This window comes from Lepidochelys kempii, chromosome 9, assembly GCF_965140285.1.
Source record: "Lepidochelys kempii isolate rLepKem1 chromosome 9, rLepKem1.hap1, whole genome shotgun sequence".
In the NCBI taxonomy this organism is placed as follows: domain Eukaryota; kingdom Metazoa; phylum Chordata; order Testudines; family Cheloniidae; genus Lepidochelys; species Lepidochelys kempii.
The window spans coordinates 9,470,912-9,486,382 of record NC_136388.1 but is presented as its reverse complement, the minus strand read 5'-3'; the positions used below and the strand labels follow the sequence as shown (position 1 = coordinate 9,486,382).

The following is a 15,471-nucleotide window of genomic DNA, read 5'->3' as shown; positions in this document are numbered from 1 at the left end:
GATTTAGGTGCACCAGTGCTCAAGACCCCCACAATGGCTGGAAAATGATTAAATGAGATATACCCGGATAATCCTGGCAAGTGACCCATGCTGCAGAGAAAGGTGGAACCCCTCCCCGCCTCCCAAGATCACTGCCAATCTGTCCTGGGGGAAAATTCCTTCCTAACCTCACATATGACAACCATCAGATTAGTTACGATTGCTAACCTTGCCCATCTATAATCTGTTGTTATCCCCAGTAATCAACAAGTGTTACCTTCCTTTACCCAAATTCTTTTGCCCATTTATAAACAGTTAAGTAGCTAAAAAATACCAAGAATGGACTCTCAGTAATTTTGGAAATCAAACCCTGGTCTCAATTTACCAAAAAAAAGGGCCCTACCACAAGTGGGCCCACTTACAAAAATGTAATCTCTGTTAAAAAATTTCCACAAAATGCATAAAAATATAACAGAGGTAAACCAGTTTATCATTTGGGTTCGGCCATTTCTGTTGTTTTGTTTAACATTTTCTCTTCCTTTCTTCAATAATAAAATAGGTATGGTTAATAAGTGCAGTTATTATGCTTGGCTTTGATTGTGGTGTTCCCCAAGGTAAGTGAAAAAACCCTACCACTAAAATAGAAGTCACAACGCAAAGTTGGCTGTAAAAAAGGAAACAATCTGTAAGAGCTGCCCTTCTGTTTCTAAACTAAATATTTTTAGTAATTCTGAAAATATAATTTCTTGGCATCCAACTGAAAACGACCCCTTTCGGACTTGTAGTTTAGACAGTTTACAGGGCTGGAAAATGTCACCATTGAGATGTCCCAGCACACAATGGAACTCTGCTGAACAGCATGGCAAGAAAATCCTCCAAATATTAATGATTAAACCTGCTGAACTGGAGATATTTATGATTCATTGGGAGGTGAACTATCTGCTTCAATTACCTTTGGAAATAACCAAACAATCATCCATTTTCTGACATAGCTGTAAAACATATCTGAGAAGTTTTCAAAATAAATCACTTGTATAGTATGTACCTTCTAAAAATGAAACCTACATCTATCTCTGAGTTGTGAAGAATATGTATTAAGGTTCTAACAACCAACAAGAATTCACTTTTATGTAGAAATCCATGATTACATTGAGTCTTCCTGACTAGTGATTTAAATCAAATCCACCCTGAGCACCGTCCTAACCTCACAGGGGGTCTGTGAGGATAAACACATTAAAGATTGTGAGGCGCTCAGGTACTGTGGTAATGGAGGGCAGATAAGTACCCAAGGTGGATGGTAAATAGGGGCACTAAGTGAGCAGTTGTTTAAAGTTTGTTTTGACCAGAGATTAAAAGGAGGTTGATTCGGTATCACCGGTGGCCTTGTGCAATTTGTGGCTGTGGCTTGGTTTGAATGAGAGCATGCTCCTTTTGTGTGGGATGGCACGGTAAGGAACTAGAGCTCTGAAATGCATTTTAAAGTCTTGTGAGGATTTCCGTGAAATAGCCTTTGCTACTTTTGCATACGTTTTTGTCTCACTGGGCTTCATTCTCACTCTCGGGCTGCACAAAGGAAAGTCGCCTTCATTTTAAATCGTTGGAGGTGACAGAAGTTGTATTCAATGCTAACTGAACAGAGCAGGAGGGAGCTGATGCAATAGCTATTTGAGAACACGAGAGGGAGCTCAGGGAAGGAGTCCAGGAAGAGGGAATAGCAAGATGGCAGAGAGCTGCTTCATCTATTTTTGTGAATTAATAAAAATTCAATTTTGTATTAGTGCTTCCCTCCTTCAGACAAAATTTTAATAATAGATCTTCCTCCTCCGGTTATGTGTATGAATTAGTTTCGTTGACGCAATCTGCCTCCGCTTTCTGCAACAAAGCTCCTGAGACACTGAGTTACCTTACTTGGCATGCTCCCGTCTTTAATTATCCTCAGAATAAGGGTCTGATCCAAATCCCACTGAAATCAGTGGAAGTCCTTCCATTGACTTCACTGGGCTGTGAATCAGGCCCTGTGCTTTCACTGGGGTTGCCCCCTTTCTAATGGCTGGGGACTGGACCCTCGAGGCCCCACCCCTGCCCTGCCTCTTCCTCCAAGGCTCCACCCCCTTCTCCGCCTCTTCCCCCAAAGTCCCGCCCCGGCACACCGCGAGTCGCACAAGCAGCCTGGCCCTGGAGATGGCAGTGGCAGCTGCTGCGCAGCCTCCTTCTTTCTGCTTAGGGTTGCCACCTTTTCCACAGATTAAAAAAAAAAAACAGCCAAACATCAGGGCTTGTCCAATGGCACCCGGACACACCAGCCAAAACCCAGACTGTCCGGGTGAAAATCAGATGGGTGGCAACCTGAGCGTTCATCAGTCTATTCCATGCTAACTTCACGACTGATTTCAGAATGCTGAACTTCCAAGGCTGCCAAGAGGAAGGCAATGCAATTCAGCAGAGGGCCCTCACTTCAGTTCGCTCAAACAGCTATTTAGCATCCTTCTAGTAGAGTTACCTCTGCCAGAGCCATCTCAACAGCACACTGACTAATTAAGGTCTGCTCCTGCTTCTGCAGAAATCAATGGCCAAGCTCCCACTGATTTCAGTGGAGCACCGCCTGGCCCTAGAACGCCACTGTTGTGTCTCAGAAAAAGGACAGAATAGATCCAAGTGAAAAAGAACGATATCCAGTCCTCTAATTTCAACCATTCCTATTAACTAATTTCTGTCTGTTCAATGCTTTGAAAAGCTAAAGTGCTGTCTAAATCTACATGCCATTATGAGCCCTTAAACAAACATGCAAGGGAAGGACAAAGAAAAACTGTGGAAAATATAGAGGAGTGAATTCGGTGGCAGGAGTGGCGTCAGGGAGAGAGACTCCTGTTAATCCTATTCTATCAGGAACACTGCTTTGAAGTCAGCTGCATCTGCCCAAGATCCTATCAGAATCTCCTGAAAGGTTTGGTACTGGCAGTCCAGTGGATGCAGCTGCAAAACCCAAAAGCACACAATGGACCTGTCCAACAGCTGAAAAATCCACTCAGAATGCAAGAGCTGAAATGCAGCGAGAGAATGATTCTGTTCAACTCCATGGAGAGAAAGGATCTCACCGAATTTTAAGGCAACCCCCAACCACACGTGTGGCCTGGAAGACAAGGATTTAGGTTCCCGAGAATTCCCACCAGCAAGTGGACTTCATGGCTTGCCGTAAGAGTGCAAAAACACGGTTTGCAATAACAGCCACACTCCTGTTGTTTTAACTTTTGTGCATTGATGCGCAGGGAGGGTGTTTCAACCCTTATTGATGCAACTCTGGCAACCATTCAGAAACATTCAAGTGCCATCCAATTCCCAATCAGCGTTGCCCAGCTAAACGTCAGGCTCAGCAGAGATGCAGCACAAACATTCACAGCTGCAACCTGCACTAGTCTGCGCTGAAAACTCTTGTTCAGTGTACAATAGAACAAGAATAATTAGTAATATTCTACACTTACGTATACATGTTTTAAATCTAAAGATCACGCACCCATTACAAAGCCTCTGGGTGCATTCACAGCTTAGATCCCCTCAACATGCAGAGGCTTCAAGGATCCCAAAGCACTTTACAAACTATGGATCAGATCATACCATGCGCTGAGAGTCATCATTGCACGCTGAAGTCAATGGGTGTTGAAGACACATGGGATTGTGTCCTTTATACACATAGCCCCACTGATATGCAGCTACCTAGGGGATAGGATAGCAGCTGGTATACTTCATCTTAGAAGGGAGAAGGGATGTTTTGGGCCCAAGATACCAGGGAGAAAACCCTATTCTTAAAAAATCTACCATGGGATTTTTAGGGTATGTTTACACTGCACTGTAAGCCCAGGAGTTGAACTCAGGCTCAAGCCTAGCCCCCCTGACATCCACCCATAAATCGCTCTAACACAAGGCTCAGACCCAGGGTCCCAGGACCCTACATGGGTGGAGGATCTGAGCCTCAGTCAAGCTGGAACCCTGGGTTCAAGTCCTATTGCTTTGCAGTGTAGACACAGCCCCCCCTGGACTCACGCTCTGGGAGTCCACCAAAAGCATCCCACAATCCCACAGGTCGACCTTCTTTGTCCTCTGGACAGTCAAGTTTTCCCACACTGCACCGTGAACTAAGGGCTAGAGTGGCCACATTTGGGGAGGAATTCTGGGATACTGGTGGTTGGACTCGGGCTGCATAATGTACTGTAGATGCTGGAACCCGAGGCTGGAACCCAGGGTTCAACAATTTCTAATCTGGGGTTACAAATGAGTGTAGCTGCTCAAGCCCTAGGTTAACAAACCCAAGGTCTGCTAATCTGAGTTCCAACAACGTTGGGCATATATTGTACTATAGACATACCTTTTGTATGAGTACACACAGCAAACAAGACCTTGTTTTTTAAGTTCTCTTCTGGAACACACACACTCTGAAGAAGGTAGGAGGGCTCAGATGACATTGCCAGGATGTGACTGTGTGTTTTGAGGGGCCTCATCTGTATCAGCCTTTTGGGGGGAACTCTCCGCCTCTGGCACTAGCCCTGGTGTTAATAACAATGGCCGTGCTGGAGTAGAGAAGCACTAGTACTTTCTACCTCCACATCATCTACACCTGCTCTGAGCTGCCAGGTTTCCTGAAAGAAGCTAGCATAGCCAGGGAGAGTAGGTATTTCACACCCGAGCCTTAGACCACTCCGCCATAACGTGGTTAGTGAGATTGCTAATGCCAGGCCCTGCCGTCTGAAAGGAACGAGGCAAAACCGACTTTTAGAGCCAATCTACAGCACAAGGTAAAACTCGTACCCACTCTGCCTCCAAACAACACAGGAAAAGCCAGTTCTCTACCAGGCAACCCCAAAAAGTCAGGACTCTTGTTCTAGCTCATCTATTGGCCGGCCTCTAGCATTAATTTAATGCCAGCTTCTGTAGCTTCCTAAAGTGTGTTAGGTAATTACTAGTTATGTGGCAAGTGGAAAAAAAAAATGACACTTTATTTTTCACTCCTCCCTGGAGCAAGCCAAGGCTGAATCAATGCAGAGAGCAAACCTGCTCTTGGGAAATCCTACATTGCACCAAGTGGCAAGGCTGTCACGCAGCATTACTCACCTTCAGCTTGTCGTGGTGCTGTGTGTGGGAGGAGAGGAGTTCCTCCGTGCACTGCACATCGTTGGGAAGCTCAGTCTCTGCCAGGTTCGTTCCAAAGGTCTGTAGCATCTGTGCTGTCGTTTTCACCGTCATGGCAAAGTTCTCAATGGCCTGGAAAGGCAGCAGCATTATACAGCATCACAAGCTGGTTATTTCACAGTTCAACAGTATTTCTTAGTGTATGGTACCATGCTTTGAAGTGGTGAATGTGACATACTGGTAAAGGGTGTCACGTCTCCCCCTAGTGCAGGGGTTCTCAAACTGTGGGTCTGGACCACATTTTAATGGGGTTGCCAAGGCTGGTGTTGGCCATGGGTCCCAGCAAGTCTGTAGCCAAAGTGAAGGCTCCACCACTCAGGCCTGAAGCTAAAGCCAAAGGCCCACCACCCAGGCTAAGGTTACATGCCCCCCACCCAGGGCAGACGCCCTTGGGCTTCAGCTATGGCCCCCCGGCCCATGGAGGAGCTCAGGCGATGGGGCTCAGGTGGGCTCGGTCTTTGGTCCCCCCTCCTGGGGTCGTGTAGTAATTTTTGTTGTCAGAAGGGGGTCACGGTGCAATGAAGTTTGAGAACCGCTGCTCTAGTGGATGGTCCACTATGGGATAACAGGTTAATACTGCTACTAGCTAATGGAGTTAGTCCTTTAGCTCAAGCTGTAGAGTTCGGTGCTGTGGTGCTGAAGATCCCAGGTGCAAGTCCTGCTGACAAGCCAGGCAGCGCATCATTATATGGGGTAGATCAACAATTACAATCACCTCCATTTCCCCGCTGGAGAAATTCCCAGAGCTAATGTGACTTGCCCAAAGCCACAGGGGGTCGGTGTGGGAGCCAAGATTAGAATTTAAAGAATCCTGGCTCACAGTCCTGTGTGAAGCTCACTGGAATATTCTGCAATGTTGAAAGCATTTATGTAAGGCCTTGTCTAGGCTGAGAGGACACTGAAGAACTCAGCAAAGCTTTTTCCAGTTAATGTTTTTATAGTCAGATTCCCACTGAGGAAGAATATCTGTCTACATCTCACGTATCAGGATGTACAAATCCAGAATGCCCATCTGTATTTGAAGCAATATTCCACAGTCATCCCCTTCCATTCCTTTGCCCGTATTGCAATGGTCCCCAAACTTTTCATGATCACGCCCCCCCTTACCTCGTCCAGGCCCACCCACAGCTGGGACCAGAAGCGGGGCTGTGGCTCCTGGGCGAGGAGGGGCATGGACAGGGGCAACCGGGCTGAGGCTGGGGCCACAGCTGAGGGCGGATCTACAGCTGGGAGCAGAGCTGTGGCCGGGGGCAGGGCTGGGGCTGGGAACGGAAGCCATCACCGGGCCACGGTTGGGGGCCATGCCTGAGGGTGGGGTTGAGGCCCTGGCCGGGAGCGGAGCTGCAGATGAAGGCGGAGAGGGACTAGCTGATGCTCCCTCTCTACCTGCCCTTAGGGGCTAGCCTGGGCCCTGCAGCACGCCCCGAATGTTCCTCCATGCCCCCCTAGGGGAGCGTGTCCCACAGTTTGGGGACCACTGCCATATCATTATTGAAAACTTAACACAACTTTGAGTATTGTTGCCTCTCCATCCCTTGAATGCTTCTACATAACTATTTCTCACAACCAAATTGAGACGGATCAATTTTTATTTTATTTTATTTTTTTTTAAGGTGAAAGTGAGAGTTATGAAGGCTATGGAAAGAAGCATGCAAACCCTTCAAACCACTCACTCCCATACTAGTTTTTCAGGGTGAAATACTTTGATCAAACTCATCTACTGTGACAAAAAGCTTTTTATCTTGCATCAAGTAGCTGCATGAGATTTTTTTCTTCATGTTACAAGAGCCCTGCCCTACTTTATTTAGGCACATGCAGAGATTGCATTCCTTATAGCTGCTAGCGATTGTTTTCTCTGTCCCAAATGTTTACACTTGGACCACGCTAACTGCAACTGTGCTCAGGAAGTTGTCAAGGCCAGTTATGCAATGCATAGGTGGTGGTTGCTTGCTTGATTGCTGTGAGATTCCCCGTTCTGGTGAAGGGTGAAATTCTAGATTAACAACTCTGCTAGCGGCATGCTGTGTGCTCAGTGTAAAACAAATACTGGGAGACTGCTACAAACGGGGCAGAGAAAAATTTTAACCAATAAACGCTGCCCCCCCCAACACCCCGACACAGTTTCTATACCACATACACACCCAGCTTAGCATCTTCTGTCCGTAATGCACAATGCAAACTTTCCTTTAGCTAATTTGTTTTTAAACTGAATTATGTTGCAATTTGTGACCGTTTGCAAAGCCCACAAATAATCCACGTTTCACCCTCTCCTGAAGGGAGAGCAACTTCTGGTCTTTCGTAAAGGTAGCTCTTCAGCACAGTTGAGACTCGGGGCCTGTTTCACTTCTTACTTAGGCTGAAATCCTGGTCCCACTGATAGGTTTCAGAGTAGCAGCCGTGTTAGTCTGTATTCGCAAAAAGAAAAGGAGGACTTGTGGCACTTAGAGACTAACCAATTTATGTGAGCATAAGCTTTTGTGAGCTACAGCTCACTTCATCGGATGCATTCAGTGGAAAATACAGTGGGGAGATTTATATCCATAGAGAACATGAAACAATGGGTGTTACCATACACACTGTAAAGAGAATGATCACTTAAGATGAGCTATTACCAGCAGGAGAGTGGGGGGGGGGTGTGGGGGAACTGTTGTAGTGATAATCAAGGTGGGCCATTTCCAGCAGTTGACAAGAACGTCTGAGGAAAACTATTTCTCTCTCCCCCCCCCCCCCCCCCGCCATTGTTCCTCAGATGTTCTTGTCAACTGCTGGAAATGGCCCACCTTGATTATCACTACAAAAGGTCCCCTCCACCCGCTCTTCTGCTGGTAATAGCTCACCTTAAGCGATCGCTCTCATTACAGTGTGTACGGTAACACCCACTATTTCATGTTCTCTGTGTATATAAATCTCCCCACTGTATTTTCCACTGAATGCATCCGATGAAGTGAGCTGTAGCTCACGAAAGCTTATGCTCAAATAAATTTGTTAGTCTCTAAGGTGCCACAAGTCCTCCTTGGTCCCACTGATGTCAGTGATAAAACTCCCATCGACGTCAATGGGGGCAGGAGGATCTCATTCTTACACTGGTGCATAGGCGGTGACACCAGGGCTATTAAATTGAGGGGTATTAAAAATAGTGGGTGCTGAGCACCCACCGTCAGCCCTCCCGATTCAGCTCCTCCCCCTCCCACCCAGCGCCTCCTGCCCACTGTGGATCAGCTGTTCAGTGGTGTGCAAGAGGCGCTGTGGGGGAGGGAGCATAACAGTGCAGAGCAGAGGCAGGGCGGGGGATTGAGGGAAGGGGTGGAGTAGGGGCGGGGCCTGTGGTGGAGCGGGGGTCCAGCACCCCCCAGCAACTCATAAAGACGGCGCCTATGCACTGGTGTAAGGCAGGAGTGACTCCAATGAAGTCAGTGAAGATACAAAGGTTGGGTGCCAGGATAACAACTTGTCTACACAAGGAAGTTATTCCAGAATAACTAGGATATGAATTTAAAGCACAGAATAGCTATTGCAGAATAGCTATTCTGGTCAATTTCCCCACGCAGACAAACCCATAAGAGAATGGAAAATCAGTCTGTATGGCTAGAAAACAAGATCATCATGACTTCAAGGGGAGGGGGAAAAGCTCAGCTTCATAAGGGCAGTAAAATGCACACCATGATATTAAAGTCACATGGGAATTTAGCAAACCAAGTACCTTTTCTCAGTATGGAGGTGTGACACAGAGGTCCCCTGGTGGTTCACTACTCGGTCAGCAACTCTTTGCAGGCCTGACATGCTCACTACACCTAACACACCATTGTCATGATATTTATCCAAAAGGTGGCATCACTGGAAAACTCATAACTCAACGATTATTAACATTCTTATGTGATGTACGTATGGCAAATCCACAAAGGACTTGTTATGCTGGAAAGATGGGACCAAAATGTGCTTAAACCAACCATGCCCAGAAGAGTTGATAATCAGTTTTTCTCCAGAGGAAGGAAAGAGGCCAACACCTCAAGCCAGGTGTGGCCAAATTCAGTGGGCTATTCATTTGTGTGGGTTGCAGGAACAGATCATTTGCACTGTAAAAATCACCACTTTGGGGGAGTAGACAGCATGGAGTCTACACCAGACAGCGTGGGGACCTCACACAACAGGGAAAAGGAGCCTTGTCTTGGCTACCTTTTCACAGACTACATTTCAAAGGTTTACTGGACTATAAAAAGAAAGGGGAGAGAAACCCACAGTTATCCATTACTGGGCAGATACAAGAGGCCAGAGCTCTTGTACATCTGAGAAAAGGAGATCCTTCAACCCAGGGGGTTGAAGTCTCTGGGAACTGAATATAGGTGAGAAAGCTGCTTAGGTAAAGACTATAACTGGCTGAAACTAAGTTCCAGTCACAGAAGTGGGTTTTTTACCCATGAAAGCTTATGCCCAAATAAATCTGTTAGTCTTTAAGGTGCCACCGGACTCCTCGTTGTTTTTGTGATACAGACTAACACGGCTACCCCTCTGATACTTAGTCACAGAAGTGTATTTTTGCTTTTGTTTGTAACCATTTCTCTCTTTATCCCTTGTACCTGAACTCACTTTTTTTAACTGAATAAACTGGTTTTATGTTTTATCTAAACCAAGCAAGTGCTTTGACTGCACTGAAGTGATTATTAAAGCCAGTCAAGATAACAACCTGCAGTGTCTGTCTCTTTAAAGGAGAAGCAAATGTAATTGCTTCTGCACAGTGTCCCAGGAGAGAGCTGGACACTGCAGGGAGACAGATTTGGAGAAATTCAGGACTGGGGGGAGTGTTGGAGTCACTCTTCAAACAGTAACTGGGCTGTGGAAGCCAGGGTGTGATCTGTATGCTTGTCTGCTGGCTGTTGGTGTCTAGGTTGTGAGCCACAGCTGCACAGCAGTGAAGGCACCTAGAGCTGCAGGGCAAGCAGTGACACAATCCTTTACTGGTCTGGGCTGAGCCCCAGAATGTCACAGCAGGGGACATGAAAGTCCCATAAAAAAGCAAGAACCATGAACAGCTGGAAGTCACTCTGTGTGAGAAAATCATGCCCTTCGCTGTGTGGTTTGTCATAAGGAAGTAGCCAGAAATATTCTGAGACATTTCTTCTGAGAGTTTTAAGCCTGCGTTGGTGGTCAATTACAGAGTTTGGCCAAAACCAGCCACTCAGCTCAGAACACTTCCCGACATAGGGTTTAGTTCCACACATCCCCAAAGGTCCCAATCCTACAAGCAGATCTGCCCAGATGGACCTCGGCACTGCTCACAGCCCCAGTGAAATCAATCCCTTTCCAGATCAGGGCCCAACTTTGCATTTTGCTCCTTTCTGCATAAGAAGATGAATGAACACCTTGGGTCTTAACAGTCCAAAATTTGAGATAAGGTCTTTGCAGCTGCCATCCTTTCCAAGACAATAACTTATTCGTGTGTATGGATGATTAGCCATTGAAATACATTAATCAACCCAAGAGGGGGGATTAAACATCTAAGCAAGTAACAAGTTCTTTCAGGGTCAGTAGAAGAGAAAAGTCTTTCTTTGTGCCTTCCAGTTCCAATTATTACTGCCATACTGTTCTTTGGTTATCGAAGAAATGAGACCCACTCTGTCATGCATTTTTACATAGTGAAGAAATGAAAACAAAGGAAAATATACTCCTGGGAGAATTCTGCGTCATTGCACATGCACAGAATTCATGGCCTCCACAGATTTCTTTGCTTCCCTGCAGAAAAATGACTTATGATGGGGAAGTAAAGGGAAGCTGCAAGAGCGGTCATGCACCCCTCCCCAGCAGCGCAGACAGGTCGGTTTGGGCACCCAGAGCAGCTCGTGGAGACATAAATCACCACTGGAGCGGGGGGGCTGGGCAGTCATGTATGTGAGAGAGAGAGAGAAAGAGAGACTCTGTCCGTCTCGCTCACTACTGCGGTATGCTTAGCGTGGAGGGGCAGGGCTTTGGGGTGTTTCTGAGGAGGCAGGTGTGGGCCAGGCTCTGTCCCCTCAGGCAGAGCAGAATGTAGCAGCCTGCCTGCTTAGTGAATTGTTCCCATTGTTCTTAGTGAATTCCCCCAGGAGTATAAAACAGGTGTAAAACATCTAAGGCTCCTTTACATGGTCAGAGTGGTGTAAAGGAGCCTTATTGTAAAGGACAGTATGGTCTTATAAATGCTTATGGTGCTTTAGCGATTAGAACTGGTCTACATTTTTGGACTGAAAATAATTCCTATCAAAATGTGCTCCATGAACTGTTTGCTACTGACCTCTCTGGAGATGGTCAGTAGCCAATATAAATTGTGAGTTTGAGTCCCCAGCCCTTGCTTGCGCTTCAGTTGCCGATGATGTAACACTGAGCATATGGCTGCATATATTTGTTGACTAATAACTAGAAGGAAAGAGGCAATACTAGCTACATTACTATTAGACAAAGGGGATTTGGGGATTTCCTCCAATGCTCCCCTCTCTCCATCCACTGTACTGTAGGTTTAAATAAATTACCAAAATAAGTGAAAGCAGCGTGATTATATTGCATTATTTTAACAAATAAAATATGCAGAATTTTAAAATATTGTGCGCAGAATTTTTAATTTTTTTATTCTGAATTTTTAATTTTGGCACAGAATTCCCCCAGGAGTAAAAATAAAATCCAGTGGCTTCAGTGCTTTTTTCCTCACAAACACAGGAATATTTGATTCTCATTAAAGTGAGGTTCTTAGGCTCTGACTCAGCAAAGCACTTAAGTACATGCTTAACGTTAACCATGTGCTGCAGTCTCATTGCTTTGCTGCATAGAGATGCTGTATTGAATTGGGGTCCTACTACAGAGAAGCATTTGGATGTAAGCTTCACAGACCAGTCTTTCCAAGCCCCTACAAGATTTTGGGATGGTCTTTTCTCCCTCCATTGTGTAGTGGATTTGGGTGAGTAGATTCCATTAAGCTCTAATAAAAGTCACAGGCCTAACTTTAACTGGAGAATCATCCGTTAATATTTAAGTAGAAATCATCACCTGGAGACTTCAGGATGCAGAATGGAATGAATACAAGACACAATACTCACAGTTCGATGGTGTATCCATTGACTGTGGCCATATTCCAGGGTTCCCCCTAACTCCCGGGTTAGCTGACTTTTGTCAATATAGCCATGTAGATCAGAAACAGAATTTAACATGATGATCTGCAATGATGAATCCAAACACAATGTATTAATTAAGAGAGATAACACTGCAGTTTAGATCCTTCCTCCTAGGTTCCCTATTCAGCTTATATGTGTATGGCCAAATTCCATGCTGACTTCGACCCTGGGCAGTTTCAACAAAAACCAATAATATTATTTATAATATACATTTGCACTTTCATCTGAGCACTCCTGTGATATATAGATAAATATTATTTATTTTACAGACAGGGAAATCAAGGGATGGGGAGGTCATACAAGTATGCCAAGGGGTGTGCTGAGACTAGACCCCGAAGGTCTGATTCTCCTCTCATTTACACCAAATTTACACCACTGTAACTCCACTAAGTTCAGTGAAGTTACTCCTCATATATCCTGGTGTCATGAGTCCTGATTCTTATTTCCCTGCTCTAACCCTTACATGAGCTACCTTCCCAGCAAACCTGAAAAACTAGAACTGCATAATGAAAGAAAGGCAGATTTGTATTAAGCTTCAGATTCATGGATTTCATAGACTTCAAGGCCAGAAGGACCCACTGTGATCACCTAGTCTGACCTCCTATAAAACACAGCCCACAGAACTTCCCCCACAATAATTCCCATGACATATCTTTAAGAACATAGGCCATAAAGCGCAAACTTTACACTGGGTGCAGGCTGAGTTTCATACAGCAGGTTGAGAAAGACAGTTTCCTTTACCTTAGCCAATAAAGCATAATCAGCCACAGGTCAGAAACGCATTCAAATGCAAATGAAGGCTAATCAGTAGAGGCGGGCTTTGGCACAGAGAGAAGCACTTAAGCAAGGTAACAGATTAAGGACTGTGGAAACTGAAGTCCACAATGTGTCAATAAAGTTTCTCCTCCGTGTTCCTGTCCCAGCACGCTGCCACATGGACAGAGCATCTGGGCAGAGAGTAACTCAGTCTTCCTTCACATTTGATTCTTGGCTTCTCTGCTAATGTTGCTAACAGGACTCAAGGCCACTAGGAACTCAAGTAAGACCTTCTGGTTGTAGGCCTACAAACTGCCAGCAGCTAGCAAAGTCAGTCAGTCACTATGGTACCAGCCTGGGCCAAATTCAGACCATAGACTCCATAAAAATCTCTGAAAAATCTCCATAACCCATTTCTAATCCTGTGAACCAACCAGTCTCCTGGCAATCCTTTATTTGACACTTTTACACCTATTGGTAGTTATGCCCTTAAAACCCTCAGATGATGGATAATGTTATTTGGATAAGCCAATTAGAATGGACTCATTCAGCAAATCCTCAGTCATTAATTTTGGCAGAGTGTTTATTTCAGGCCAGTGGACCTGACCACTCAGAGCAGAAAGGGAACTGGAACGTCAAAGACCATTTTTATTGCTACAGGCTGGAGGGAAACAGGTAGTGGGAGTGGCCACTGGGTATAAATGTCCCTTTCAGAAATTGATATGTTAGACTCCTATAGAACATTCCATCTAAGGATCTGAAAGTGGGTTACAAACGTTAATGGATCTGCACAATGGCCTTATGAGGTAGGTAGCTAGCTAGTAGGTATCATTATTACTCCTATTTTACAGAGAGATTAGGTGGCTGATTTTCAGGCATCCTGATTGCCCACAACTCCATCTGAAGTCAATGGGAGATGCTCAGCATCGCTGAAGGTCATGTCCTAAATGACTCACACTTTAAAGAACTGGGAATGGAACTCAAGTCTCCTGACTCCCAGCCCTCTGTGTTAAAAAAGGAAGTATGATGTAGGGATTAAAAAAGCACAGGAGTGGGAAACTGGAGTTCTGGGTTTTATCCCTGCCACTGATCTGCTGTGAGACCTTGGGCAAGTCACTTAACCCCTCTGTGCCTCTGTTTCCCAAGCTATACAGTGGAGATAACAAGAGCATGCTCAGGGCATGATCCTGAAATTGACTCACTGTGGATGGACGCTTGCACTTGTTTGGAGATAAATGCAGGATCATGGCCTCAGGAACTCTGTTAACTGGCACTTTATACATTCAATAGATTAGATTAGATTAGATGCTTCAAACAGGTTGTAAGGTTTTATTCACCAATCTTTGAGTGTTTTGGGATCCTCAGGCTCCTGGACCCTTGTCATAAATATAAAGGGATGGGTAAACACCTTTAAAATCCCTCCTGGCCAGAGGAAAAACCCTTTCACCTGTAAAGGGTTAAGAAGCTAGGATAAACTCGCTGGCACCTGACCAAAATGACCAATGAGGAGACAAGATATTTTCAAAGCCGGAGGGGGGCAGAAACAAAGGCTCTCTCTGTCTGTGTGATGCTTTTGCCAGGAACAGAAAAGGAATGGAGTCTTAGAACTTAGTAAAAAGAAAAGGAGTACTTGTGGCACCTTAGAGACTAACCAATTTATTTGAGCATAAGCTTTCGTGAGCTACAGCTCACTTTATGCGTTAGATTCTGTTCTGTTTAAATGGCTGATAAAATAGCTGTGCTGAATGGAATGTATATTCCTGTTTTTGTGTCTTTTTGTAACTTAAGGTTTTGCCTAGAGGGATTCTCTATGTTTTGAATCTGATTACCCTGTAAGGTATTTACCATCCTGATTTTACAGAGGTGATTCTTTTACTTTTTTTCTTCAATTAAAATTCTTCTTTTAAGAACCTGATTGCTTTTTCATTGTTTTTAAGATCCAAGGGTTTGGGTCTGTGTTCACCTATGCAAATTGGTGAGGATTTTTATCAAGCCTTCCCCAGGAAACGGGGTGCAGGGTTTGGGGAGGATATTGGGGGGAAAGACGTTTCCAAGAGGGCTCTTTCCTGGTTATATATCTGTTAAGACGCTTGGTGGAAGCAGCAAAATAAGTCCAAGGGCAAAAGGTAAAATAGTTTGTACCTTGGGGAAGTTTTAACCTAAGCTGGTAAAAATAAACTTAGGGGGTTTTCATGCAGGTCCCCACATCTATACCCTAGAAGTCAGAGTGGGGAAGGAACCTTGACAACCCTGAACTCAAGGATCCTGCCATAGTCAACTTTGTGCATAGCATGATGTCCTGGGATGTTTCACCCACCCAAATGAAACACATTAAAATGAAGCCACTGCATCTGATTAAGTGAGCTGTTGCTCATGAAAGCTTATGCTCAAATAAATTTGTTAGTCTCAAAGGTGCCAT

At 45.1% G+C, this 15,471-nt stretch overlaps 1 protein-coding gene across 5 annotated transcripts in view; it reads right to left on the bottom strand.

Moving 5' to 3' along the window:
- The window catches only part of MCF2L2 (MCF.2 cell line derived transforming sequence-like 2), a 319,822-nt gene that overhangs the window by 179,886 nt on the left and 124,465 nt on the right, over positions 1-15,471 (bottom strand). For all 5 annotated transcript variants that reach the window (XM_073359253.2, XM_073359256.2, XM_073359257.2 and 2 more), the window contains exons 6-7: positions 12,222-12,338; positions 5,083-5,232 (exon numbers count right to left, since the gene is read on the bottom strand). In XM_073359253.2, the coding sequence (XP_073215354.1) occupies positions 5,083-5,232; positions 12,222-12,338 (267 nt within the window). The remainder of the gene's footprint in view (positions 1-5,082; positions 5,233-12,221; positions 12,339-15,471) is intronic.